A 25380-nucleotide genomic window follows, 5' to 3' on the forward strand; every position below is an offset into this window, starting at 1 on the left:
ACTTGCCTCCCTCCCTTCTCCCGCTCCTTCCCCTCACGCTCTTTCCATGTCGATCCAGAACGCCTCGGCCGCGTTTGCGTCCGTACCCGCGGATGGTGCCGCCGTCGCCACCTCCGCCGGCCTTGTCTCAACTCTCGCGGCCTCTGCTCTTGAAGGCTTCTCATGGGCAAAGTTCCTCGTCATGTTCCTGCTCGGCCTCGTCATCTACGATCAGGGTGCGCGCTGTTCACCTCCTGACGCACAATTGAGTACTGACGTCTTCTAGTTCTCTATGTCTCAAAGAAGGGCTCCATCGCGGGTCCACGTTTCAAGGTCTACCCCATCATCGGCCCATTCCTCGAGTCTATGAACCCCAAGTTCTCCGGATACCTCGCCAAGTGGAACTCTGGTCCTCTTTCTTGCGTGTCCGTTTTTCACAAGTGTGTACTCCGAATTTTGCTGTTTTTGGAGCTCCCGCTGACCTTGCAGGTTCGTTGTCATCGCGTCGACGCGCGACCTTGCACGGAAAATTCTGAACTCGCCCGCCTATGTCAAGCCCTGCGTCGTCGACGTCGCCATTAAACTCCTCCGCCCCACCAACTGGGTCTTCCTCGACGGCAAGTCCCACGTCGACTACCGCCGCGGCCTGAACGGCCTGTTTACGCGTAAGGCCCTGTCGGTGTACCTACCCTTCCAGGAGCAGATTTATGACAAGTACTTCGAGACCTTCTTGGAGATGTCTAAGGACGGCCATGTGCCCTTCATGCACATTTTTCGCGAGATCAACTGCGCAGTCTCGTGCCGTACCTTCTGCGGCACTTACATCACGGACGAGCAAGTCAAGGTTATCTCCGACAACTATTACCTCATCACCGAGGCCCTCGAGCTCGTCAATTTCCCCATTATCTTGCCCTTCACCAAGCCGTGGTACGGCAAGAAGGCGGCCGACATGACCATGGATATCTTTATGAACTGCGCCAAGCAGTCTAAGATAGCGATGGCTGCCGGCGGCGAAGTGACGTGCACCATGGACGCGTGGGTCAAGGAGATGTTTGACGCACGCGACAACGGCAAGAAGGAGGATGGCACCGCAGGCGTCAACATCCGTATTTTCACCGACAAGGAGATCTCCGAGACCATCTTCACGTTCTTGTTTGCGTCCCAGGACGCGAGCTCCAGCGCGACCACCTGGCTGTTCCAGCTGCTCGCCGACCGGCCCGACGTGTTTGAGAAGGTGCGTGAGGAGCAGATCCGCGTGCGCGATGGCGACTACAACAAGCGCCTTGATGTCGACATGGTCGACAAGATGCTGTACACCCACATGGTTGTCAAGGAGGCCCTGCGTTACCGGCCGCCGGTCATCATGGTTCCTTACGTCGTCAAGAAGGACTACCCTATTTCCGAGGATTACACTGTTCCCAAGGGCTCCATGGTCATCCCGACTCTGTACCCCGCCCTGCACGATCCTGATGTGTACCCTGAGCCTGAGACCTTTAAGCCTGAGCGGTGGGCTGACAGTGACAGTCTCGCAAATAAGGCGACGAAGAACTGGCTCGTTTTCGGCACTGGTCCGCATGTCTGCTTGGGTCAAACGTACGCCGTCATGAATTTCATCAGCATGATCGGCAAGGCGGCTCTTCTGCTCGATTGGACCCACGAGGTCACCCCCGAGTCGGAGGAGATTAAGGTGTTTGCTACGATCTTCCCCCAAGATAACTGCAAGCTCCAGTTCTCGAGGCGCGAGATTGCCGTTTAAAACGGCAGCATTTTTGGTTCTCTTCACAATCTATCCACGACTCCTGGTGGCCAGGAGCCATTTCAAAAGAATACTTTTTTTTTCTATACACAAGTTTTTTTATTTGTTTCGGCATAATTTCTAATTGTATTACTGTTTTGTGTTATTCTCCTTAGACGTGAGTCGTGGCGTGCGTTGTTTGTTTGGCGTATTCTCCTGTCTGACAAGTGTTGTGTATGATCTAGTTCAATCTAACCGTGGTGAAACTAGCTACTTGTATGCACATAAAAATTTAGGGCGCGCTATCGGCCGTTGTCGCCTGATAGGATAGGATCGTGCGACACGTCTTGATTTTGCCTGCCTGGGTAAAGCGTAAACAGATGCGCGCCGCCCACGTCGCCTGCGTGTGTGCCCGGTCGTTCGCAAACAGCCTGGGATATTTTGATTTGCCGCCGGTCTGCTGGTATTTATTTCCCCGTCGCTTCTCTTCCTCGCTCTTTTTCCCTTTCGCTCTCACGGATCCCCACGCACCCGGCCAACCACGCTCAATGTACATGTCCGATCTCATGGCTTCACCAGTGCGCTACGGATCCCACTGCGGTTGCCGCGTGTGAGAATGTGCACAGGACAATTGCGGCACGGCCAACGACGACCATCTTCCGGGGAAGTCGCTCTCTCTCTCTCTCCTCACCTCACCAGCGATCTTTCTCTTTGTGGAGCTAATGAAGTAGCCCAAGATGTGCTCGAGGATGGAGCAGTAACTCCACGACAATCACGACCACAGACTTCACTAGGCACTTGTCATTTAGTTCTGTCTTCTGTTATTGTGTGCTTGTCGAGTCGCGGTCGTTGGCTGCGTCCTTGGTCAGCCAAGGGACAGCAGCGCTGCGAACTTCGATAATAACGATGATGGCGCCGACCATGAGGACAACACGACGACGACTGTGAGCTTCACAAGGACTCCCATATACTTCTGTCATATACTGTGTGGTTAGACGGGTCGTGGTCGCAGGTAGGCCTCGGTCAGTTAAGGCTAACACGAGCAGCAACATGTCAACCTTCCGTAGCTGAGACGGCGGGGATTACGACCAGGACTCACGATCCCAGCGAGCTACTATGATCGCGACGATGACGTCCATGACAGTGATAACGGTGGCGAATTGTGAGGTCTGCCATTCTATGTGTCATCTGCTCTGTACTTAGTCGAGTCACAGTCGCCGAGTCGCGGCTCCGGTCAGCTAACGCTAACACAAACTTTGCCTCTCCGATGCGCAAGATGTGTAATTTGCCATACGGGCATGCCGCAGATGTGATGCCCCAGCAATGCAGCGTGAGCAATCCCAAGAGGAAAGATGAAGGACGTTGACTGGTTGAGTATTTTGGCATGTACAATTGATTCAAGCGATACAACGGAGATGCTGTGGGGGTGCTATGGGTCGTGCTTGCTGAGGGTCATTGGTACTACACGACTTCGCACATTGCGATGCGCTGCACGGATATTGTACCTGCTCGTTTGTTACGTAGGTGTGACTCTAATAGCTGTGGCGTGGTGAACGTTGTTTCTAAAGTGTGTGATCACCGCATCTTGATCTTCTTGGTGAGATGTGATGAGGTAGTGGAAGCTATAGGCTTTTTTGCGAGAGAGAAGCCGAGCTTTATGGGTTCACCTGTGCGTTGCAGCTTCTTCGCATCGGCGCTTGGCGCTGTATCGGCGGTGGTCGTGGCATCACCATCGCCCTCATCCTTGCGCTTTGCCGCGCTCTCCTTCTGAGCGCGCTTGACCTGCTGCGCAAGCACCTTCTCTTCTCGTCCGATATCGTCCACATCCGCCTTCTCCCTGCGCGCTGCGTCCTGCCGCCGCTTCACCGCCTCAGGCGAGGAGTCAACATATGAAATCAACATGCCACCTTCCTTCTCCGGGTCCGGCGCGACAAAACACATATTCTGCTCGCCGAGGTATTTGACAAACTCGGACAAGGATGTGAAACGCGTGGCGTTCATGTGGACGTGGTTACGGTCCATGATATATTCTTGGTAAAACCGATTCGCGTTGATGGGCTTCTCGCCGTGGGAGGACTTGAGGAGCGAGACAAAGTCGCGAACAAAGTTGGCGGTGTACTCTGCGATCTTGCGTTGTGGGTTTTCGCCAATGAGAAGCATTTGCCGCACGTGGGACTCGGATTGCGTGTGGCACCGGAACCCATTTTCGTCGCGGCACTGCTTTTCGCAGACTGGGGGAGGATTAGCAGCTGTGTGAGGAGGAATAGGAGAGGGGTGGCGGACAGACCTTGACAGTACCAGCGCAGGCGCTGCAGGCCCTTAGCCTTCATCTTGTTCGCGATGTACTTTGGCGTACCGACCTCTGCGCGCGGCATGTTGTGGTGTGTGAGGGCGGGTGAAGGTAGGGTGGCGATGTTGATAGCGATGTGAAGATTCGGAGCTCATCGTGTTCTTGGGAGTTTTTTGGACTGCTTCGACATAACATCCATCGTCCTCGCACCAGCAACACCTCACGATTCACGACGTCCACATCACTGGACATTGCGTGGTATAGCTACACACGATTGCTGTACGGAAATGCAACCGCATTTGTGTTCTCATCATAGGACCAATTGAATATCTTCTCCTCCGTCGTGCTGCCGCTAAGCGCGAAGCAACGCTTATGGAAAGGGTGGGTGGGTCTGTTCTAGAACGCATCGGTTCTCTAACTTATACGCTCTGATCGTGGATTGTATTTATGACGAAGCTCCCATGATACAGAATACAGAATAATCGTCCTGCAGCGAAGATAAACATCTCAGGTTGAGATTAGACACAACCCTGACTCTGCCCCACTAGAGCTACCCCGCAAAAAACGTGACCTGCAAACTTCTCCAGCTCTCGCTTCAATCACCTTTCCTTACACAGCACGAAAAATGACGGTCGATGACGATGCCGCCTTCGCCGCGGGCTCAGCCTCGTTCATGGATTGGCTGTCTTCTCAACCCGGAGTGTCGATATCCCCCACTATTACGCTCGCCGACCTGCGCGCACACAATCAGGGCCGCGGCGTGCTCGCGACGCGCGACCTCGAGCCGGGAACTGTGCTGTTCACGTTGCCGCGAGATGTACTTCTCGACGTGGGGAATTCACGGTGTCATAATGTGATACCTGAGCTTGCAGAACTCGACAGATTCACCGCGCTCATTATCGCGTTACTCGCTGAGGGCGGCCGTGCTGATTCGAAATGGGCACCGTATTTCGATATCTTGCCGCGTACGTTCGCGACGCCGATGTTTTGGGCACAGGAAGAGCTCAAGGAATTAGCGGGGACGACGGTGTTGGCACTGCTGGGAAAGGAGGAGGCGGAGACGACGTATAGAGAGGTTGTGGCGCCACTGGTGAAGAAGTATGATGGTGTGTTTGACGGGTGCGATACGAGTTTGGAGAGGTATCATCGCATGGGTTCATTGATTTTGGCGTATTCTTTCGATGTGGAGAAAGAACCATCCGGGGAGGAAGAGGATGATAACGACGAGGAAGTGGTTGATGAAGTCGATGAGGGCAGTGGTGACGAAGATCAGGAAGACAGTACCGCCATCGCAGACGAGGGTGACATGCAAGTCGACATTGACATTGCCTCCTCCGCGTCTTCCGTCACATCGACCGACAACGAAGAGGCCAAGTTCATCAAAGCCATGGTGCCTCTCGCCGACATGCTCAACGGCGACTCCGACCTCTGTAATGCCAAACTTTTCTACACCGCCTCTGGCGCTCTCGAGATGCGCGCCGTGAAACCGATCCCTGCCGGCGCGCAGGTCTACAACACCTATGGCGTGCTACCCAACGCGGATTTACTCCGGCGATACGGCTACACACGCCCAGGTCGCACAAAGCACGACGTCGTGGAGCTTGATATGCAAATCGTACTCGATATCGCAGGGCATTCGTTGTCCCCCTTACATATGCAGAAACGAATCGAGTTTATCCAGGCGTTGGATACCGAGCTTGCGAAGGAGGGCGATGACGAGGATCTCCTGCTCGACGACAGTTTACAGCTCACGGCGATCACAGCTGCGGTCCCCACTGCTGCGATGCAGCTCACGCACATCCTCACACTCCCCCCGGCCGCGTTCCGCACACTGCGGAAACGAGGTCTCGAAGCTGTGGCAGCGGGTGGGTTGCCGCCGCGCAAGGTACTCAAGAATGACGAGCAGCGGGAACTGTGGACTAAGATCCTGCGTAAAAAGCTGAGCGAATACGCAAACTCTGACGACGCTGACGGTGGCGTTGTCGCAGATGAGAACCTGGTGATCGAGGCTGCCGCGAACGAGAACCTTCGTAACGCGGTTGTGGTGCGATTGTCCGAGAAGAAAATCATCACGTCGGCGCTGGACAAGGTGCAGCAGTGGCATGCGTCCTCGCGCCCGACGAAGCGACGGCGACAGGAATAGAATAGAAAATGTATTATAAACAAAACGCCAAATATATGTATACAAATAAAGATGCGCTCTACAACGGAGCGTAGAGAATCTGGGTGACATATTTCCTGGAGAAACGGGACACGGACGCGACGGCGAGCACATTGTGCTTGATACTGGTCGTCGCGAGGTGATTGAGCACGACATGGTTAGGGATGGGAAGTACGGATGAGTCGTCTTTTTCGGTGGAGTTTGTGTTGAGGATGACGGTTTCGAGGTGTGGAGGAAGGAACGGCGGCGCGGGGTAATCAGCCGAGGCGAGGTAGCGCTCGGTCTCGGCGGGGTCGATGAAGATATCGGGGATCTCAGAGGTGTAGACGAGTGGCGGTACTTGCACCTCGTCCTCGAACTTGTCTGTGTCGTCGATGCCCGGCGTGCCACCTTCCGTAGTCGCGCCGCCCTCGCGCTCGAGCTCGGGCATGTCAACGGGGATCACCTCGATATAGTTGACCAGTGTACCCATAGAGTCCGTCGCCGTGGGCAGCGCGTCAGAACACCGCAGCTCGTTGTCGACGACGAAACGGATGCGGTGCGTGCCGGGACGTAGTTTTACCGTGGTCGAGAACTCGCCATTACGGTTCTTGGCGAGCTTGATCATCTTCCGCCACCCGGTGAAGGTGCCGGTCACGTAGACCTTCTTCCCGCCATGCAGCCAGCTGATGACGGTAGGCACTGCCTGTTCGGTGGAGATGCCAGAGTCAAAGTCGATCTGGTCGCCGGACATGAGTTTCGAGACGGGTTTGGCTGAGGGAGCTGCCTCGCCGGAAAGCGGTGCTGCGGTGGTCGTCGATGCAGACGCGTCCGCGGTGGCGACGACAGCCGTGTCAGCCCCGGCGGCGGAGTTCTCCTCGTCGGCGACCTCTTCATCGTCAAGCTCGTCGTCCTCGCCGCCAGAAGTCACAAGGCCAGCAACCCCGCCACTCGCATCTTCACGGTGCTGCGAATGCGGTCCGTCGCCGGATTCAAAGCTGAGGGTCGGCCGGATCAGCGAGCCGATGGCGGAGAGCGGTGAAACCGGTCCGGTGTTCGCAGTGGCGGGCGTGGACGAGGAGGAGCCAGTGGAGATGGGGGATGGTGTGGACGAAGTTGCCGCAGACGCGGCGGCAGAGTCTGAAGGCGGCAGGGCAGCGGCCTGCGCCGCGGCCTTTTCGGAGGAGGTAGAGTTGCCCATTTTGGTGGATGGTGAAGAGGGAGATGGGAGTGGATGGGGGAAGAAATGTAGAACGCCGCACCGGTCGCGATCACGATCATCGTCTACCGCAACGGGAAATTGCTACACAGCACCATCCACCGAACCCGCACGCGCGCAGGACGGCATGCCGTCCTCTGCATCCGTATCGATCGCGGGCTCTTTATTCTCCCTTGGTATCACGCTGCTCCTCGCCCCGCTCACTCTCCCGTTCAGGCTCGCGTACTTCGGCATCAATCTCGCACTTTGGCCGCTCCCCTTCACAGCGCGCTATGCGCTGGCGACGCTGTTTGCGCGGAGGAATGTGGAGTACATGAAGAAGGTGGTCGCGATTGCTACTGGGCCGCTTTATTTGTTTGTGTTTGCGGGGATCGCGGCGGGTGTGTGTGCGGGCGTTCTTGTAGCACTGTCGTCGCGGATCACGCAGGCGGTGTTGGGTGTGCGAGAAGGCACGAGAAAGGTAGCGATCACACAGAAGAGTGAGCAGGAGATTACAGTTACGCCGAGAAGAACGAGAACTCCTCCAAAAACGACAGGAACACCGCGATCGAAGATACCACGAGGTCCAGCGAGTCCCGCGAGCTCGAGTCGTGCAAGCCTGGCTTACGAAGAGCTGCACTCACGAACACCGCCGCCGGACCTGGCGATATTGACGCGCAAAGCACAGATTCAAGTGTTTGCGGGCGGCGTATCAAGTGCGAATGCGCGACGGCGGATCGCACGGGCGTCTGCCTCAACGATATTCGAAGAAGAAGGGGGAGACTAGGGTATGTGACGATCTGTACTACATTAAAGCTATAATACAACACTTAACGGGAATGTGCGGCGACCTTCTGGGCAGCACCCTTGAGCTGCTGCTTGGAGAACTTCGCGCCACCAGCGGCCTTGGTGGCCTTGGACTTCTCCGCCTTGTTCTTGGCCTCCTCAATCTTCTTCTGCTTGGCGGCGGCAATGGACTCCTTGCGGGCGGCGCTGCGGACCTCGGGTCGGATAGAGCGCTTCTCCTTGATGACCTCGAGGGTCGCGCCGACGATGGCGCGCTGGCGCTTGACGGTGCGGCGAGCACGCTTCTTGGAGACCTCCTCGGTGATGCCCTTCTTGTGCATTCGTCGGTAGAGGACAGTCCAGGCGATTCGCCGGGGGTTCTTGCGCTGCATGAAGAGGGATGCGCTCTTGGAGGCGACGAAGCGGAAGACCTTGGAGTCGCCGCGGACGAAGAGCTTGCCCTGAGAGAGTTAGCAACGCGCAAACGGGGGATGCAATAAAGACGCACCCTGCCGGGGTAGATTCTGTTGCCGGAGAACGAGTCGATTTCGGTTCTCATTGTGTCGGTGGGCTCGTGGTTGGCGGTGGGGAGCGAGGACTGTGAAGTGAACAGGGCGAAGGTGCGGCGCGGCGGCCGCCAGACACGGCCAGACGCGAGGAGCAGAGCGGGAGGGTAACTTGCGTGACTGCGTTTGCCGCTTGCTAGGGCTGAACCCTAGACGTCTCCAGGGAGAGGGTCTGGTGGATGGCTGCACGCGCAGAGGCCACGCACTCTATTTTTGCCGCAATGTGGCGCAGGTCACAGTCACAAACAGTCACATCGTGATCCGGGCACGGCGCGTGCACGACGGAAGAGGCAAGGGAGGACGCGACGCGATAGGCGCGCCGGCGACCACGAGGACGTGGAGGAGAGGGGGAGAGGAGACGATGCGACGATACTAGTATAGAGCAGCAGAATAGAAGACGATGCACGATGTACAAATGCCCAAAGAGGCAATTGCATTCCGGCACGTGTTGCGCAGCGGTCGTGACAGAATGGCTGCTTCGTGGCCGCGGCGCGCGTTGCTGCAACCAACCGCCGCGTTTATATCCCGCCCACGTTCCCCTTCTCCCTCTTCCTCCTCCTCACCATCTTCTCACTCCCACACTCGTTCTCCAACTACTCCAGCAACATGAAAGGCCTCATTCTCGTCGGCGGCTACGGCACGCGTCTCCGCCCCCTGACCCTCACCCTCCCCAAGCCCCTCGTCGAGGTACGCGTCGCACCCCTTTCTCTCGTCGTACCTTCCCTAACGGCCTCAGTTTGGCAATAAGCCCATGATTCTCCATCAGGTCGAGGCGCTGGCCGCGGCCGGCGTCACCGACATCGTCCTCGCAGTCAATTACCGCCCCGAGGTCATGGTCGCGACTCTTAAGAAGTACGAGGAGCTCTATGGCGTCACCATCACCTTCTCCGTCGAGACCGAGCCCCTCGGCACCGCGGGTCCTCTGAAGCTCGCGGCCGAGGTCCTTCAGAAGGACGACTCGCCTTTCTTTGTCCTGAACTCTGATATCATCTGCGACTATCCCTTCGCTCAGCTCGCTGACTTCCACCGCTCGCACGGCGGCGAGGCGACCATCGTCGCCACCAAGGTCGACGAGCCTTCCAAGTACGGTGTCATTGTGCACAAGCCTAACACGTCCGGCCAGATCGACCGCTTCGTCGAGAAGCCCGTCGAGTTTGTTGGCAACCGCATTAACGCTGGCATCTACATCCTGAACCCGTCAGTTGTCGACCGGATCGAGCTGCGCCCCACCTCCATCGAGAAGGAGACCTTCCCGTCGCTCGCCAAGGACAACCAGCTGTACTCATTCGACCTTGAGGGGTACTGGATGGACGTCGGCCAGCCCAAGGACTTTTTGTCTGGCACCTGCCTGTACCTCACCGCGTTGGCGAAGAAGAACTCGCCGCTCCTCGCGCCTGCGTCGAGCGAATACGTCTATGGCGGCAATGTGCTCATCGACCCGTCGGCTAAGGTCGGCAGCAACTGCCGCATTGGCCCTAATGTCACCATCGGCCCGAACTGCGTGATCGGTGACGGCGTGCGTCTGCAGCGCTGCGTTATTCTCCAGGGCTCGACGGTGAAGGACCACGCGTGGGTAAAGTCGTCAATCGTGGGCTGGAATTCCACTGTCGGCCGCTGGGCGCGTCTTGAGGGTGTTACCGTGCTTGGTGATGACGTGACTGTGGCGGACGAGGTCTACGTCAAGGGCGGCTCGGTTCTGCCCCACAAGACCATCACCTCCAACATCGAGACGCCATCGATTATCATGTAGGCTATGGGATCTGTATTTTAGGTTATGGTGTAATTGAGTATTTTCGAGTGATTTGCGCGCCGGAGCCGAGGGTGCAGCATGATGGCGAGGCGAGGCGAGGCGGGGCCAGGTCAGGCCAGGCGGACCCTTCCTCTATTCTCCCACTTCAATACCCTCTCCCTCATGCGATGAGCACCCTCCCTCCCGCGACCGCGCGGGCGCTCTACCGCACTGCCCACCGTGGTCTTCTAGGCCGCACGAGCACGCTCGCCGCGCGCGCGCCGGAGTGCTACGTGGCGCGCGCAATTTTGCAAGCCATGTTCCGCGCGCCGCGCGTGTTCAGCGAGTCACGGTTTGCAAATACCATGGAGATGCTGCGCATGGCGCAGACGTACAACGGCGCAGAGCGGGAGTTGGTGAAGAATGTGCTGGAGATTGCATGGGTGCGGCAGAACTTGCATTCGCGGAGGTGAGCACCAGGAGGGAGGGGGGGGGGCCGAAAGGAGTGCGGAGGTCGGGTTAACGGCTGACGACGTGTGACAGACGCCCAAGAGGACGCGGCAGGGAACTCGCGCAAACTCTACACGACGGCGCATACGCGGACTACGATCTCACACTAATGATAGTCAGCGAAACTGCGGACGTCTATCTGCCCGGCGCGGAGGCATATTAGCCAACGCACTACGAAAAGTACATTCTACTACACACTCACAGAGAAATGCAGACAAAATTAAACAATGATGCAAACACCAAACACTTTTCAAAACTTCATAACACTGGAGACCGGCTCGCTCATGCCGAGGTAGAGGCCGTGCTCCTCGATGTAGCGAATGACGGAGTTCGGGAGGAGGTATTGAACGCTCATGCCACGGCGGATGAAGAGGCGGACCTTGGTGGAGGAGATGTCGTTATAGATGAGCTGCTTGATGACGATGACGTTCTTGCGGTGCTCGTACATGATGTCGTGGGAGAGAAGGAACGAGCGCACGTCGGACCCGGTGCGCTCGACGATGAGGCAGCCGTAGCGCCCGAGGATGTGGTGCAGGTCGTCGTCCGCCCACACGTTGGGGTCGCCCATGGACTCTATGAGGTCACCGCCCGCGAGAAGCATAATCTTACATGGCCGTCGCTCGCCGGACTTAGTCTTGACGCCGCCGCGGCGCACGTTGATCTCGTAGTTGAAGTGGTCGAGCACGACCGCGGTACGCTGGTAGGACGGCTGCAGACTCTCCCAGGCGTCGACCATGAGCCACGCTGACGTGCGCTCGCAAGCCAGCTCGCACATGCGCACGCGGTGCCGTGCCGGGACCAGCCCGGCCTTGCGGTAGTTGTCGGAGACGGGTGAGTAATAGCCACCGACGACCTCGAACATGTTTGTTTCCCGGACGGTATCGATAGCCATCTCGAACATGCGCAGGTGGAGGTACGTGATGGGCGAGAACGACCCACAGGCCACGACGACGAGCGGCTGCATGGCGCTGTCCTGCAGCACCTCCGCGAGGCGATGCACGGGGAACTGGTACGCATTCAGGTCGCGCGCCTGCCGTGAAATACCGTGCGGGATTTCCTCAAGGTCTGCATACTGGAGGGGGGGTCTATTCGCTGAGAGCGAGTAGGGCGGCCCGGTGTCATACTCTAGGGCCGCGGACTTGCGCTTGAAGGAGGGTGCGGGAATGAGGGACTCGAGGTCCTCAGAAGGAGTGGCCGGTGTGGTGGCCGCGATGGCAGGTGCGGCGGCGGGAGACGCAGCCTCTGTCATGACCGCAGCGGGGGGAGAGGTGGGCGAGGGGAGGGAGGAGGCGGGGAGGGAGGAGGAGGCGGGCGAGGTGACGGCGGCGGTGTGCGGAGCTGAAGAGGAGGCGTGCGGAGCAGAGTAGGCGAAAGAAGAAGCCATGCCGCTCGCTAACGGGAGCGGGGCTGCGGAGGCGGAGGAGCTCGCGAAAATTGCGGTTTCGGGGCGGCGCGTGAGCACTGGCGCAAAGTCCGGCGCAAACCGGGGGTCCATGGGCGCTCTGGCGGCGGGCTGCGCAGGAGGTGTAGACGATAGCGATGACAGTGAGGACGGGACGACGATAGCGATAAGAGTCTCGCGAAAGGTCGCACAGGACTTTGGAGGGCGATGCACGTCTTTAAACGCGGGGCGGCGGAGAAGAAGAGCACTTTCCCCGCCCAGCGGACTGCGCTGCCCCGCGTCCGCTGCCCCGTTCGTCACTACTATCGCCGAGCAGAGTCACAGGCTGCGTTAGTAGCAGTCATCTTCGTCGCGCCTCCCCAGACGAGACTGCTTGTTCTGGCAGACCGCGACCGCCTTCTGGGCGCTGCTCAGTCAGCACCGCCCTCCTCCCGGCATCTTGTGGATCGTCGGTTATATTCACGCCGCCGCAACTCCTCCCAGGCCTCCACCCCTGCGGCCATGGCCGCAAACTACTGGACCTCCTCCCAGCATGCTCACTTCACTTTCTCCCGCGCGCACCTCGAGAAGCTCCGTACAGAGACTGAGCTCGAGACAGGCTATACCCGCGCCGCGCTCACTACCGCGCTAGGCGCGGACCACCGCCATCTGCGCATCTTCCTCCATGCGGCGCTGCAGCAGCTCGGCCGGCGCTTGTCGCTGCGGCAGCAGGCGCTGGCTACCGCCGAGATATATCTTGCGCGGTTCTACCTACGCACAGCTGTGCAGGAGACGAATCCCTTCCTCGTCCTCGCAACGTGTGTGTACCTCGCGTGCAAGATGGAGGAGTGTCCGCAGCATATTCGCTCCGTGGTCACAGAGGCGAAAGCGCTCTGGCCAGACTTTATTACGCTCGACGCGACAAAGCTGGCCGAGTGCGAGTTTTACTTGATCGAGGAGCTGGACGCGTACCTCATCGTGCACCACCCCTACCGCGCGCTTGTGCAGCTCTCTCGTTCACTTGGATCGTCGGGGTACAATCTCGGGCTCTCCCCCGACGAAATGCAGACGGCATGGTACATCCTCAACGACGCGCTCGTCACGGATGTACCCTTCTTGTACCCCCCGAATGTGGCCGCCATGACCGCTATTTACCTCGCACTGGTTCTACGGCCACAACTGCACCGGTCTTCAACTGCGCCGCCCGCTCCGTCGCCGATCACGCCCACCGGCCCGACTGCCCCCGGCGCGGTCACAGCGCCGTCTGCGAGACTTGAAAAGACGATGGACTGGTTCGCTGCCAGCGGGATTGACCTCGAGCACGTCGTCGACTGCGCGCAGGAGCTCATCTCGCTGTACCAGATGTGGGCAGAGTACAACGAGAAGCAATGTCGCGACGTCATTTCCGCATTTGTGCTCGGACGACAGCAGTTCTGCTAGCACACACATACTCTTGCATCTGTATATATTGCATAATAACGACTCATGACTAATTTCTATGTACAAGTGGTGTGTGTGCCGTTTGCGTTCACGCACGACTCCGGCGCCGCTCGTATTCCTCCGGCGTCAACGTAAGCAGCTGCATCGCGTGGATCCCCCCTGGCGCGCTCATCTCCTCCTTGAACATGCCGTACACCTCCCTATGCCGTGCCGCGAGGCCCTGCGGATGTCAGCACTGTCCCACCAATGCCCACCTCACCATACCCCGGTACACACCTTCCCCGCAAATCCATCTGACACGACCTCGATCCTGAAATGCGTCTCACTCCCCCCGCCCGTGCGCATCGGTGCGTGGTGCGCGTGCTTGTGCGAGTCGTTGTGGATTTGGAGGTATGTGGGTGAGTAGGCTTGCGTGAGTACCCAGCGGATGCGGTCTTCGTGGGGCGTCGTGGAGGCGGAGTAGTCTGGTTCGACGACCGGAGCGGCGGAGAAGGAGGAAGAGGAAGAGATAGACATATTGCGGAGGAACGACGACGACGGGCGTGACAGCAAGCGCGCGGGGAGCGCGCGAAGGACCATTGGTGGTGCTGTGTGTGGAGTGAGCGCGTTCGCGACGCCATCGCCATCACCGCTTCTCCGCCGGGGCTTGTACTTCCCACCGCCACTCGCCCGGCCACAACACGATGGCTGAACCCGAATATCCCGAGACACTTGTGCTACGGCAGGTCCAGTTACTCTTCCGCCATGGCGAGCGCACGCCGGTACACCGTTCCCTGCAGCAATGGGACAAATGGGGCTTCCCCGTCTTTTGGCCGCTCTGCGACTCCGCGCGCTTCTCGATGGCCGGCGTCGTGAACCCGCGCGTCGGACACGTCACTTCGTTCCCTTACGAGCGCGAAATCGAGACTGAGACTTCAGCGTCGCCGTTTTCAAAGTTATTCACAAACGCTGGTGCGTCAGGGCTATGTCTTGAAGGACAGCTTACGGATAAAGGGCGACTTTCGGGGTTCAAGCTTGGCGAGCATCTTCGCGCATTGTACATCGACAAACTCGCTTTTTTACCCCGCGAGTTTACGGATCAATCAGACGTATACCTGCGCTCCACCTACGTGCTCCGCTCGCTCGAGACCATGTACGAGCTGTTCGCTGGGTTGTACCCGTTCACGGCGAACACAGTCGTAGTGCCTAAAATCCACGAGCGGTTCACCTTCGAGGAGACCTTATATCCACCGCATCGCTGCGCACGGCTGCAAGAGCTACGCGTTGCATTTGTTGCTGCGGCAGCGGAAAAATGGGATCCAATCCTCGCGGCACATCCCACTGCCGCCTTACAGCACTTACTTACCTCCCCGAACGCAACGATCTCAGTCCGCGACGAGGCGCGCGATAATGCGTGGGCGTTACTCGACACCTACGCCTCCGCGCATGCGCACAGAGTCACCACCCCGCCCGCTTTTGCAGATCCAAAGGTCTCAAATATACTCGCACGCGCGGCTATCGAATCCGAATTCGCGGGGTATGCACGAAACCCCGAAATGCGTACTTTAGGAATGGGCAGATTTTTCGCGGAAGTTCTCACGCGCATGACAATCGGCGATATTGTGCGCTCGCAGAACGATGGGGAGATTGATAAAATGCTCTCCCGTACCCCGGGAAAGGTTGTGTACCGCAAGATCCCGAAACTTGCCTTATACGCGGCACATGATTCTTCGGTGGGCGCGATATTGGAGACGTTGGGCGCGTTCGATCGCAAGTGGATCAATTTCACGTCGCATATCACGTTTGAGCAGTTTGAAGAGCGGGCAGCGAAGAAGCAACAATACGTCCGCGTGCTGCACAACGGACGCCCCTTGGCGTTGCCGTTTTGTGCGCCGGCGGAGGCACATCGCGGGGAGGATGTGGAGATGTGTACCATGGCGGCGTTTACAAAGTTCGTGCAGTCGGTTACCCCGGCAGACCATGCAGCAGAGTGTCGCGCAAATCTGGGGACGCCTGTACCGGTGGAGCAGCTAACGGGGTACGGACCGGTTTCAGGCGTTTAAGCATATCGGGTGTATATAAAACAGCACTATTTACATGGTTTCCAACATCTCTACTCCTTGTGCTCCTCATCTTCCTTCTCGTCAGACTTGAACATACGGTAGATGTACTCACCCACAAAGGCTAGGAAAATCACCCCGCCTGTTTTGATGTTATCAACAAACCACTTCCAGCAATCTGCAGGTTTATCCAAGTCAACCGCGTAAATCATCCTTCCCAAACGCGCCGCCGCCCACGCGATACCCACGAAATACGCGGGTCCCAGCGCATTCAGCATGCCCACGCCTGCAAGCAAGCCGACCTGCGCCGTCGCAAATCCTGAAATCACGGCTTTCGAATTGGATCCCCACGCCAGCGCGGTTGATTTGATCCCGACCTTGACGTCGTCGGTCTTATCCTGGTGCGCGTAGATTGTGTCGTACACCATCGTCCAGCACACGCCGGCAGCATATAGACTCAGCATAGTCGGCGCGATATCTGCATTCAGCGCGACACTCATCGCGGGAAATCCCAGCAGTGCGCCCCAGTTGTATGTCAGTGCGAGCATGAGCTGGGGATAGTGCGTAAACCTTTTAAACACCGGATACGCAGCGACTGGCGCGAGACTCACCGCGCCGAGCAAAAAACATTCTTTCGGGAGCGACACCAACACACCCAATCCCGCAAAAAGTTGCGTGGTGAGGCACGCCATGGCTTGTGTCGCGGTGAGAGTGCCGGCGGCGAGTGGTCGCGTCGCAGTGCGCGAGACTTTGCGGTCGAGCTCCCGGTCCCATAGGTCGTTTACAACGCAGCCGGCGCCGCGCATTATGAGTGCGCCGATGCCGAATAGCGCAAGCGTGCCGGCGGTGGAGGTGACCGATGCGCCGGTGGTCGCGGCCGCCATTGTGATGCCCCAAGCTGCGACTCATTAGCATTGCTCGGGCAGACGGATCAGTGTTGGAGAGGGGAGGATACCGCCGGGCCAGTATAGCAAAAACGTGCCAACAGGCTTATCAAACCGGACAAGTTGCGCGTATGGAACCAAAGCCGGGGGTAAACTCCGCATCACCAAGCCCAAAGGGCCTCCTGGGCCGGCTGGGGCGGTGGGCGTTGGCGGTGGAGCGGATGCGACAGCGTTGGAAATAGGAAGGCTGGTGTGCAGCACGCGTGAGAATACGCGGAGGGGGGCGGAGGGTGTATAGAAGAGACGGTGGCGCGCGCAGAGGCGCGTGGCGAGGAGGTGCTGCATTTTGCTGCTGCGCTGGGTGGAGTGGAGCGGAGAAGAGTGTGGGGAAGGTCGCGATGTTTTGGTCCACACGCGCTCGCCCGCTTGCCTTCTTCGGACCACCACTTCCACCTACCACTCTACTCTGTCGCTCTACACTGATATGCACACAATGCAATCTCCCACCAATCTCCCCGCAGCTCGTCCGCACCGTTTGCCGGCCGCCACATCAGCCGCTACGACAGCCGCCGGGATCTTCGCGGCTTACATCTACGCGCGCAGAAAACTACATGTCTCTTCGTCCACGATCACCGCGCTCGCGCTCGGAACCGCGGTGGGACGGATACCTGTCATATTCATGCTTGTTTTCATGGTGATTTTAGGCGTGGTTGGGGGTGTTGGTGTAGTACTGTATACACGGTATTCACGAGATCAGCGTAGTGCGTTGTTTCGGAGGATGACAGTGAGGGCGCGAACGAAGCCTGTGGCACAGCAATTCGTCGCGGAGAACACTGGACGAAACAACCCCCCACGCGCAGCATACTCTCCTGCGCAATACCCTGTGCCGACAAGCACACCAGATCTTGCGCGTGATCTGCTCGCATGCCTCGCGAGCACCATGCCGCCATCCGTCGCGCCCGCGATACAATGTGCCGCCGCGCTCATTCCTCAAACCAGGCGCAAGGAAAACGTGGTAGCTGGCGCTATGTTTGGATGTTTAAGGGAGTATATGCGGGTATTGACTGAGGAGCAGGCGGAGGATAGAGCAAGCGATATGGAGAGTATGAACGAAAAGGAAAGAACGGACGAAGTGACAGAGATGCTAGATTGAGAACAAACTGTGCTGTGTGTACCGCTGTCTGGCCTAGCTAGTTCAGTGCCCAATAATCACTTTGCACTATTCTCGAACGCTGCCGCCTCCGCAAGCCGCGTCTGCTTCGTTGCGTTGGGCAACCCCGAATCCACCGCGGTACTATTCCCGCTGAACCGCGACGTTTCCAGTTTATATCTCCGCGCCACAAGCTCGTTGAGCGTGTGTCCGTCCTCGCGGCCAGCGCGGCGTTCGTAAAGGTAGAACGCGGCGACGCCGACGAAGAGGCCGAAGATCGGATCGAGTGTTCTGCAGTCGTCAGTACAGAGTATAGAGGTGAAAGAAAGAAATGTGCGCACCGGGAGAGAAGGTATGGATACCGCAGCGCGGGGGCTGCCATGGCTGTGTTAGTAAGGGAGATGGAAATCGTTGCGATGTGGCGATGCCAGGACGAGGAAATCTGTCAATATTGACACGAACCCCTCGATTATCATTGTCGCCCATGCGATGTTCATGATCCGGAAAATAGCGCATGACAAGGTCCAAGTAGAAAAATACTTTCTACTTGAAACAGAGGTGATATAGCAGAGCAGAAGGAGTGATTGAAGGGTCGTTGTGCGGTGTGTACGGTTGTCGGCAAAGCACGGCGCCGGGACCCGTGCGGCGCCTGCTCATCGCGTCCCCGGCATTCACACAACATGGCCCCGTACAAAATTCACTCCCTCTTCAGTCTTCACTAGTCTTCTCCTTCTCTGGCTTGTTGTCTCTATAATGTCAAATATACACTCCGACCACGTCTCCGAGGCCGCCCTCGCGGACGACATCGCCGACTCTCCAGCGCTCGCGCGCGTACGCTCCTTTCCTGAGATTGTGAACGACGACTTTCACAATGCGCTCGTCAATACCCGTTCGTTTGAGGGCCCAGTCAGTAACGAAGAAGAGTACGACAAGGTGCAGGATACTTCCAAAACCCCGCCGTCGTCTTCCTCGCCCTCCCCCGTGCTCGAGAAGGAGAGTTCGCACATACCGGCGCCTCCGGCGCACCCTGCTAAACACGGCTTCTTCAGCAAACACTTGAAAGCAAAGCGGTATGTTGTGATTAAGAAATTGTTTACCTCTGTGTTGATCATGGGCACGCTTATGCTTGCGTTCTTCTCGATATACTGGGGCGCGTTTTATAAGCGACTATCGTACCTCGACAGGATTGAGCTGTGGGTGATAAACTACGACAACGCGGAAGACGCGGTGCTGGGATCGGCTTTTGTCTCGGCTGCGACGGAATATGCAGCTGCAACGAAGAGCATCCGTGTAGTCGAGCACAACGCGAGTGAATACAACGACATAGGGCGGCTTGAGAGCATGATCGTGGGCGAGAGAATTTGGGGACTATTCGTAATTTCCTCGAACGCGACGACCCTCCTCCGCAGCGCATTGGAGGATCCAACGTCGTCTGTCTCGATGGAATATAACGCGTCTACGACGGTGCGGTTCATGTACTCCCAGGCACGCGACCAGCTGGCAATGGGCTACGTCGCCACCTTTGTATACGAGCTTGCCGCAAACGCGAGCACTGTCATCGCGACACAAATTTTCCACGATGTCGCTGCCGGCAATATCTCCTCCGCGGGGTTATCCGAGATCGCGGCAAGCGCGCCCCATGTGCTCGCCGCGCCGGTCGCGGTGGGCTTCGATAACCTGCGCCCGTTCGACAACCCTATCGCAACCGCCACAACGCAAGTCGGTCTTATCTTTATCGTGATTACAAGTTTTTTCCAGTTCAATTTTTTCCAGCCTGTGCACATGCTCATTGCACAGGACTTAAAACGAACGCATCTGATCCTATACCGCGTTTTCTCGTCGTGGATCGCGTACTTCTTTTTATCTCTGTTTTACTCGCTTGTGTCGCTAGCGTTCCAAATCGACTTCACCCGCGCTTTTGGCCGTGCAGGGTTTGTCGTGTTCTGGATCTTCAACTGGCTCGGCATGATGGCCGTCGGCACGTTACTTGAGAACCTCGCTCTTTTCTGCATCGCAACCTATCCACCCATGTTGGGCTTCGGCCTCATTTTCATCGTCATCTCAAACATCGCGAGCGCGTTCTACTCTATTCCGCTGCAAAATGTGTTTTACCGCTACGGCTACGGGTATCCGATCAAGAACCTCGCGGACGCGACGCGCACGATTCTGTTTGATACGCGGAACGTGATGGGCCGCAACGCGGGCGTGTTGCTTGCGTGGATCGCATTTGATATCTCGGTGATGCCGCTTACGATGATGTATTTCAATTGGCAAATGGGCCGACGCGCGCGTGCGGCGGCGGCGGCGGCTGCGGCGGCGAAGGCTGGCGGCGGAAAATAATTACATATTGGTGATAGAAGATAGATGCATGGCCTGGTTCTATGTACATAATAATACCACAGTTTTAGTAGACAAACCCGCGTCTTAAAACGCGCATGAGCACAAAACACGCGGCACCAGTCATCGCACCGCCGATATGCCCTTCATTATCCGTAACCGCCGCTCCCGGCGCCTGCCCCTGTGCCCAGCGTGCCTCCTTACTCAGAAACCCAAACACATCAAACGCGAGAATGCCTGCGAGAAACACCCAGTTCTGCATGGGAATTAAGCCGTACAGCGCGATACGCCCGCGGGGATCCAGGATTGTCTGCACGACGGTGAGCGCGTAGATGGCCGCGCTCGCACCGTCAACGCGGCGGTGCGTCTCATACGCATACCGCATGCCGTCGCGGTGTGCCCGCGCCTGGCGCGCGTGGAAGCGCGCGATAAGTTCGGAGACCACAATGCCGCCTACGCCGCCCGCAAGAAATACGCCCAACGTCGCGGGCGCAGTGATGCCGTAGGGAAAGATGTTGGCCAGACAGTACAAGAACAGTGAATTCGAGAACAAATGCATTGGACTCGAATGCTCAAACATCGCGGTAACGGCGGTCCACCACGGCCGATTAGGCGAATAGTACAGCGCCGGCATGATGCCGGGGGCAACCGCCTGCAGCGCATATATAGCGACAAATACGCCGATCAAGCCGTAGCACACCTGTGTGAACGTGAGTTCTTCAAATCGATACTTCCAGTAGCGCCAGCCCGTACGTCGATTGTACCAGTGCTGGTACAGCCGGCGCTGACATATGCGGAGGAGGAGCCGGCCGGGTGTGACGATGATGACGTGCGGACGGGTCAGTGTGGTGGTGGACGGCTGTTGCGACGGCTCGGGGGTTGGTCGTTGGTGGTGCAATCCCCGGGCAAATACGCGCATGCTCACGCCCGCACCCATAAACTGTCTCGACGCGCTTGGGCATGCTCGAACACTCGCAAACACTGGCCGTGACGTAGTCTTCTGCTCGTGGAAGCACCGTCGTCCAGTGGCTACCAACAAGCTACCGGGCGACGAGACCGGCCGCATCGTCACCGGTGTCATCTGTGACAATAACGAAAGTAAAAATCCCCGTGCGGGTGCGCTGTTGAGCCGCATGTTGTCCCAGAAGCGCTGCCGTTAGGCGGTGAACTGATGATATCAGCGGCGGTGTGAAGTTCGCGTGGCTGGGAGATAATGTTCATGTCTGCTCCGCCGCTCGCTTCGTCACTTTTCCGTCAGAGAGATGGTCCAGAAGACAAAAAGTAAAAGAAGAGCACCTACGATTCCAGCGTGGTCTCCCACCGCAGTACTAAATAGGCCCAAAGAAGCTTAACGTGTGTTGATCGGACGGGAAACAGTGCTTTCTTCTTGGTATGGCCCTTCCTGACCTTCTTTGTTCGCGTCCGGTTATACTGGCTCGATAGTCGTTGCCAAGGGCTAATGAGACAGACCCTCGTTCAACAACGCGTAGCAAACAACGCGTTGTGCAGATGCCTATTCAGGCATGTGGTAAACTTTCATTGGAGCATAAAGCCAGCACGCTGCGGCCGTCGGCAGTTCCGGCGAGGACGCTTCGGAGAGCGGCTGCAGTCGCTCGAAGCTGGCAAAGATGCGAGTGATGTCAGAGGCACCTCGCTTAGTGGCCACACTTCAGCAGTATCTTCGCGGAGGCGCCACTCTCTTATATCAAGCAATGCCCCGTGAATCTCGAAGATGCACCTGCGATGGCCGATACTATGACCAATGCCGAGTTCATGGCGCTTGAAGACGCCGAACAGTGCCGTATTGCGCCACTATTCTTCGCGCGGACGAACCTCCGCGGCTTCAGTGTCGATGGGTTCCCGCTCTTCTACGACGAGCGCAGGTTCATCGTGTGGTTCGACAAGCTCACAGCACATGGCTGGCAGTGCTGGATCAAGAACCTCGACATCCGTTACTCCGAGGTCGACTTTGAACGCACCCTCAAGATCGTCGCAATGGCGCCGCAGCTCTCCGCGCTCGCACTCAATTGCTCCGCTGCGTGTCCCTATGACCGGTTACTCCACGCGCTCGACTCAAAACGCATCGTGTGCTTGCGCATCCATGTTACGGCCGAGAAATGCTCTTCCAAGTTGTACGCTTTCATGCACCACCTGTCTTACACCCTAGAATCCATCTTCATCGACGGTACGCCCCCGGAGCTCTGCAGCTTTGCGCTGCAATTACCCTTCCCGGAGCTGCGCGTGTTCAAAACCACGCAGGAAAACCTCAGCTTTGTGCAGGTGCACACCGCCTGTCCAAAACTGGAGACACTCGAAGTCGTTATCAGCCGCACAGTTGGCATACTCCAGAAAGTTGTAGCGCAACTGACAATCTGCAAGGAGCGTCGGGTCCGCTTAAAAAACCTCATCATCACAATGCAGTACAAATACCAGTGCGTACGCTCGGAGTTGGCTACTCAAATCGAGGCCGAGGAGGATGCCCTGGTCGCGAACATCCAGGAACTACTCTTAGCCCAGCGCGGGCTGTTTGAGCACTCTGTCTTAAATCTCTTCTCCAGCATAACACCGGAGCCGATGAAATGGACGATATTTTCTTATTAGCATTACTGGAAGCATAAGGAGTATTTGTTTTAAAGGCATTGCCGTTGTATGTATACCACAATTGCACGTTCATGGAAAGCGAAGTACCACAGCAACTTCCATGGTTGTCCCCTGTTCGAGAAGAGAATCTCCGAGAACAAGCTCATTCCGAGTCCGTATTGCGCGTTCTTATAATTCCTCGAGCGTTCAATACCCATCTCCCCGATGAGACACGATTTGCGACCTTAGGTTCAACTTTCAACGTGGAAGTTGTAGCGTCTTCATCTTCGTAATTTGTGCTGTGATTATGCTGACCACTGCTGACATATCCCAACTCAATGGTCACGAAACTAAGTACAGAGAAATAGGGGTCGTCGTTTGGTTCGACCTCTCTTCGATTCAAAGTCGTGCCGACCCCGCGCTGTTCGCGCGGTCGAACTGTCATACAGAATTTCCAGGCTTCATCAACCAGTCATATTTACTTTTACCGCAGATTCAACCTAACTTGAGCTTTTGGTTACCCATTGGTCTGTACCTAGAATCGTTTAGCACGGAGGATTAAAACCCGCCGCGCACAGAGCTTTCTGTGCCTTAACATCCCCATATAGGCATTATAACTACTATCAAGTGACTATACGCATCTAAGTCAAAATCCTCTAACATCATATCAGCTAATATAGCCATACTTCCAAGCACATTTGTGACCTGAGATCGAGTTCATGCGAAAATCAAGGTACGCAGAGACTGCAAGAACGATCTTCCTGGAGCCAGCACCTCAACTGCAGTCTCCTCCTGCGCGGTAGCCTCAACGGCGCTGTCGAGGGCGGCAACGCAGCTGGCACGCACATCGCGATGGAACGCGGCCTTCTCCTCAGCAGAAAACGAGCTAATGTCGGTCTGCTTGAAGACCGAAAACATGCACGCTTTCATCTGGTAAAAGCCAGACGGGGAGGTGCCCGACACCGCGAGTTTCGCTTTGTTGCTGCCACGTCCGCCGCGAGAACCCAGCTCGGTCTCCGTCGAGGCCTCTTGGGAAGGCTGAGGAGGCGGGGGAGGCGGATGTCCGTGCTCGGCGGGAGGACCAGGGGGAGGACCGGAGGGAGGAGGGCCATGAGGGGGACCGTGAGGAGGAGGACTGAGAGGTTCGCCGTGGGGACCATCATGAGGACCATCGGGGCCGTGGTGGAAAGGAGGCGGAGGAGGGCATTCCTCGTCAGAGTCCTCGTCGCAAGGGGGGTGAGGGTGTTGAGCCCAAGGAGGAGGAGGGCAGTCCTCAGAGTCGTCATCACAAGGAGGAGGTCCCTGAGGATGGTGAGCCCACGGAGGAGGCGGGTGTCCATGAGGAGGAGGGGGCGGGGGCGGGCAATCATCAGAATCATCGTCGCAAGGAGGGTGAGGGTGTTGAGCCCAAGGAGGAGGAGGGCAGTCCTCAGAGTCTTCATCACAAGGAGGGGGTCCTTGAGGATGGTGAGCCCACGGAGGAGGCGGGTGTCCATGAGGAGGCGGAGGCGGGGGCGGGCACTCCTCGTCGGAGTCTTCGTCGCAAGGAGGGTGCGGGGGATAACCGTCGAAAGGCGGGGGCGGCGGGGGCGGGCACTCATCATCCGAATCCTCATCGCAAGGAGGTGGCGGCGGGTGTCCGTAAGGAGGAGGTCCAGGAGGAGGAGGGCCATGAGGCGGCGAGCCATGAGGATGGTGAACCCAAGGAGGCGGGGCACACTCATCGTCCGAATCCTCGTCGCAAGGAGGGTGAGGAGGCGGTCCATAAGGCTGATCCTCTGAAGGAGGAGGGCCGTGGATTTCATGAGCAGGAGGCGTGTGAGGTTCTTCGAAGCCAACAGCATTCATCTCGTAGACATAGTAATCATGGCCTTGGACACGGATTAAACGGAGCGCTTTCTCGGCGGAAGTAGTCCCCTCGGAGTCGTCACCGTGAGAGAGTGCGACATACTGGTCGTAAGGCTTCAAGCCCTTCGCGGCACGGCGCGGATTGGAACTTGTAGAGACGTCCTTGCCGACGGCGAGAGGCGTCCAACGGTAGAGGCCGGGACCTAAATGCTCCTGACCACGGTTGCGGGCGCTAAAGTCGGAAGACTGCGAGGCAGTGCCACTATCAGCAACGGACTTGCCGCGGATAATACTGCACTCGTTGGCGGAGGGCTGGTTATGAGAAACGGTGGGCGCGGCGAATACGCCAGCAGCGGCACAAGCCGCGAGGAGCAGCTGGACGCGCATGGCAAGACGCGGTACTGACAAAAGGAGGGCGTGAAGAAGAACAAGGACATGGCGAAACGGACGCGAGGGGAGTTATGAGGACTGCGCTGTGCTGCAGGGCCGCGGCGGGCCAGGCAGGCCCAGAGTTAGCAGAGAGACCCTGCAGTCGTCACTCATATTCAATTTCGGGCCTAGCGCGATGACTACGCCACGCGTCCCCTTTATCGGCAGCCCGGCCCGTCTGCCGAGCCCTGCGCGCAAGCACAGGCCAGTAGCGGGGAGCATATCTGCCAATCACAGTGCAGAACGTTTCCGCGCGATTCCGCATTGGGACGCGTGCGCGGCTAGTTCGCAGCAAGTCAAGGCCCAGGCGTCTCTGCAGCGTCTTACGATTGGCCATAATCTTCGCTCTGGATATCGTC

At 57.6% G+C, this 25380-nt stretch overlaps 18 protein-coding genes across 18 annotated transcripts; 9 read left to right on the forward strand and 9 right to left on the reverse strand.

Annotated features, from left to right (window-relative positions):
- Positions 1–46: 46 nt before the first annotated feature.
- Positions 47–1735, forward strand: V1518DRAFT_373856 (cytochrome P450; the record flags this gene model as incomplete). The annotated part of the gene is made up of 3 exons (XM_066901441.1): positions 47–215; positions 266–419; positions 469–1735. 3 exons carry the CDS (start codon positions 47–49, stop codon positions 1733–1735), a joined length of 1590 nt encoding a protein of 529 aa, XP_066759528.1.
- Positions 1736–3194: 1459 nt separating this feature from the next.
- Positions 3195–4330, reverse strand: V1518DRAFT_283199 (domain of Kin17 curved DNA-binding protein-domain-containing protein). The gene is made up of 2 exons (XM_066901064.1): positions 4002–4330; positions 3195–3945 (listed from the first exon to the last, which is right to left on the reverse strand). The coding sequence occupies exons 1-2, from the start codon at positions 4087–4089 to the stop codon at positions 3290–3292; spliced, it is 744 nt and encodes a 247-aa protein (XP_066759529.1). The 5' UTR covers positions 4090–4330; the 3' UTR covers positions 3195–3289.
- On the forward strand, positions 4197–6490 carry V1518DRAFT_283301 (uncharacterized protein). The gene is made up of 2 exons (XM_066901065.1): positions 4197–4385; positions 4498–6490. The coding sequence occupies exon 2, from the start codon at positions 4630–4632 to the stop codon at positions 6145–6147; it is 1518 nt and encodes a 505-aa protein (XP_066759530.1). The 5' UTR covers positions 4197–4385; positions 4498–4629; the 3' UTR covers positions 6148–6490.
- V1518DRAFT_417252 (5'-AMP-activated protein kinase beta subunit, interation domain-containing protein) lies at positions 6139–7376 on the reverse strand. Its single transcript, XM_066904237.1, has one exon. It carries the CDS (start codon positions 7343–7345, stop codon positions 6206–6208), a length of 1140 nt encoding a protein of 379 aa, XP_066759531.1. The 5' UTR covers positions 7346–7376; the 3' UTR covers positions 6139–6205.
- Positions 7377–7412: 36 nt separating this feature from the next.
- Positions 7413–8181, forward strand: V1518DRAFT_417253 (uncharacterized protein). The gene has a single exon (XM_066904238.1). It carries the CDS (start codon positions 7491–7493, stop codon positions 8127–8129), a length of 639 nt encoding a protein of 212 aa, XP_066759532.1. The 5' UTR covers positions 7413–7490; the 3' UTR covers positions 8130–8181.
- Positions 8128–8729, reverse strand: V1518DRAFT_417254 (60S ribosomal protein eL24). The gene is made up of 2 exons (XM_066904239.1): positions 8637–8729; positions 8128–8589 (listed from the first exon to the last, which is right to left on the reverse strand). Exons 1-2 carry the CDS (start codon positions 8685–8687, stop codon positions 8173–8175), a joined length of 468 nt encoding a protein of 155 aa, XP_066759533.1. The 5' UTR covers positions 8688–8729; the 3' UTR covers positions 8128–8172.
- A 525-nt stretch (positions 8730–9254) lies between these two features.
- V1518DRAFT_417257 (nucleotide-diphospho-sugar transferase) lies at positions 9255–10495 on the forward strand. The gene is made up of 2 exons (XM_066904240.1): positions 9255–9381; positions 9431–10495. The coding sequence occupies exons 1-2, from the start codon at positions 9301–9303 to the stop codon at positions 10442–10444; spliced, it is 1095 nt and encodes a 364-aa protein (XP_066759534.1). The 5' UTR covers positions 9255–9300; the 3' UTR covers positions 10445–10495.
- Positions 10496–11040: 545 nt separating this feature from the next.
- V1518DRAFT_417262 (uncharacterized protein) lies at positions 11041–12767 on the reverse strand. The gene has a single exon (XM_066904241.1). The coding sequence runs from the start codon at positions 12426–12428 to the stop codon at positions 11184–11186; it is 1245 nt and encodes a 414-aa protein (XP_066759535.1). The 5' UTR covers positions 12429–12767; the 3' UTR covers positions 11041–11183.
- V1518DRAFT_417263 (cyclin-like protein) lies at positions 12429–13807 on the forward strand. Its single transcript, XM_066904242.1, has one exon. It carries the CDS (start codon positions 12543–12545, stop codon positions 13752–13754), a length of 1212 nt encoding a protein of 403 aa, XP_066759536.1. The 5' UTR covers positions 12429–12542; the 3' UTR covers positions 13755–13807.
- Positions 13720–14434, reverse strand: V1518DRAFT_417265 (bola protein). Its single transcript, XM_066904243.1, has 2 exons — positions 14031–14434; positions 13720–13974 (listed from the first exon to the last, which is right to left on the reverse strand). Exons 1-2 carry the CDS (start codon positions 14331–14333, stop codon positions 13843–13845), a joined length of 435 nt encoding a protein of 144 aa, XP_066759537.1. The 5' UTR covers positions 14334–14434; the 3' UTR covers positions 13720–13842.
- Positions 14208–15970, forward strand: V1518DRAFT_417266 (histidine phosphatase superfamily). Its single transcript, XM_066904244.1, has one exon. The coding sequence runs from the start codon at positions 14438–14440 to the stop codon at positions 15794–15796; it is 1359 nt and encodes a 452-aa protein (XP_066759538.1). The 5' UTR covers positions 14208–14437; the 3' UTR covers positions 15797–15970.
- V1518DRAFT_417268 (UbiA prenyltransferase family-domain-containing protein) lies at positions 15783–17152 on the reverse strand. Its single transcript, XM_066904245.1, has 2 exons — positions 16749–17152; positions 15783–16691 (listed from the first exon to the last, which is right to left on the reverse strand). The coding sequence occupies exons 1-2, from the start codon at positions 17020–17022 to the stop codon at positions 15847–15849; spliced, it is 1119 nt and encodes a 372-aa protein (XP_066759539.1). The 5' UTR covers positions 17023–17152; the 3' UTR covers positions 15783–15846.
- On the forward strand, positions 17089–17864 carry V1518DRAFT_417269 (uncharacterized protein). Its single transcript, XM_066904246.1, has one exon. The coding sequence runs from the start codon at positions 17162–17164 to the stop codon at positions 17828–17830; it is 669 nt and encodes a 222-aa protein (XP_066759540.1). The 5' UTR covers positions 17089–17161; the 3' UTR covers positions 17831–17864.
- V1518DRAFT_417271 (uncharacterized protein) lies at positions 17424–18232 on the reverse strand. The gene is made up of 2 exons (XM_066904247.1): positions 18169–18232; positions 17424–18118 (listed from the first exon to the last, which is right to left on the reverse strand). Exons 1-2 carry the CDS (start codon positions 18207–18209, stop codon positions 17887–17889), a joined length of 273 nt encoding a protein of 90 aa, XP_066759541.1. The 5' UTR covers positions 18210–18232; the 3' UTR covers positions 17424–17886.
- Positions 18233–18291: 59 nt separating this feature from the next.
- On the forward strand, positions 18292–20243 carry V1518DRAFT_417273 (uncharacterized protein). Its single transcript, XM_066904248.1, has one exon. The coding sequence runs from the start codon at positions 18581–18583 to the stop codon at positions 20165–20167; it is 1587 nt and encodes a 528-aa protein (XP_066759542.1). The 5' UTR covers positions 18292–18580; the 3' UTR covers positions 20168–20243.
- Positions 20140–21561, reverse strand: V1518DRAFT_417274 (uncharacterized protein). The gene is made up of 2 exons (XM_066904249.1): positions 21465–21561; positions 20140–21402 (listed from the first exon to the last, which is right to left on the reverse strand). The coding sequence occupies exon 2, from the start codon at positions 21297–21299 to the stop codon at positions 20232–20234; it is 1068 nt and encodes a 355-aa protein (XP_066759543.1). The 5' UTR covers positions 21300–21402; positions 21465–21561; the 3' UTR covers positions 20140–20231.
- V1518DRAFT_283156 (uncharacterized protein) lies at positions 21432–22908 on the forward strand. Its single transcript, XM_066901063.1, has 2 exons — positions 21432–21554; positions 21633–22908. Exon 2 carries the CDS (start codon positions 21908–21910, stop codon positions 22763–22765), a length of 858 nt encoding a protein of 285 aa, XP_066759544.1. The 5' UTR covers positions 21432–21554; positions 21633–21907; the 3' UTR covers positions 22766–22908.
- A 593-nt stretch (positions 22909–23501) lies between these two features.
- Positions 23502–24322, reverse strand: V1518DRAFT_417278 (uncharacterized protein). Its single transcript, XM_066904250.1, has one exon. It carries the CDS (start codon positions 24238–24240, stop codon positions 23671–23673), a length of 570 nt encoding a protein of 189 aa, XP_066759545.1. The 5' UTR covers positions 24241–24322; the 3' UTR covers positions 23502–23670.
- Between the last annotated feature and the right edge of the window lie 1058 nt (positions 24323–25380).

The sequence above is a fragment of the Limtongia smithiae genome, assembly GCF_038497785.1.
Source record: "Limtongia smithiae strain NRRL Y-17922 unplaced genomic scaffold V1518scaffold_6, whole genome shotgun sequence".
Taxonomy (NCBI): domain Eukaryota; kingdom Fungi; phylum Ascomycota; class Lipomycetes; order Lipomycetales; family Lipomycetaceae; genus Limtongia; species Limtongia smithiae.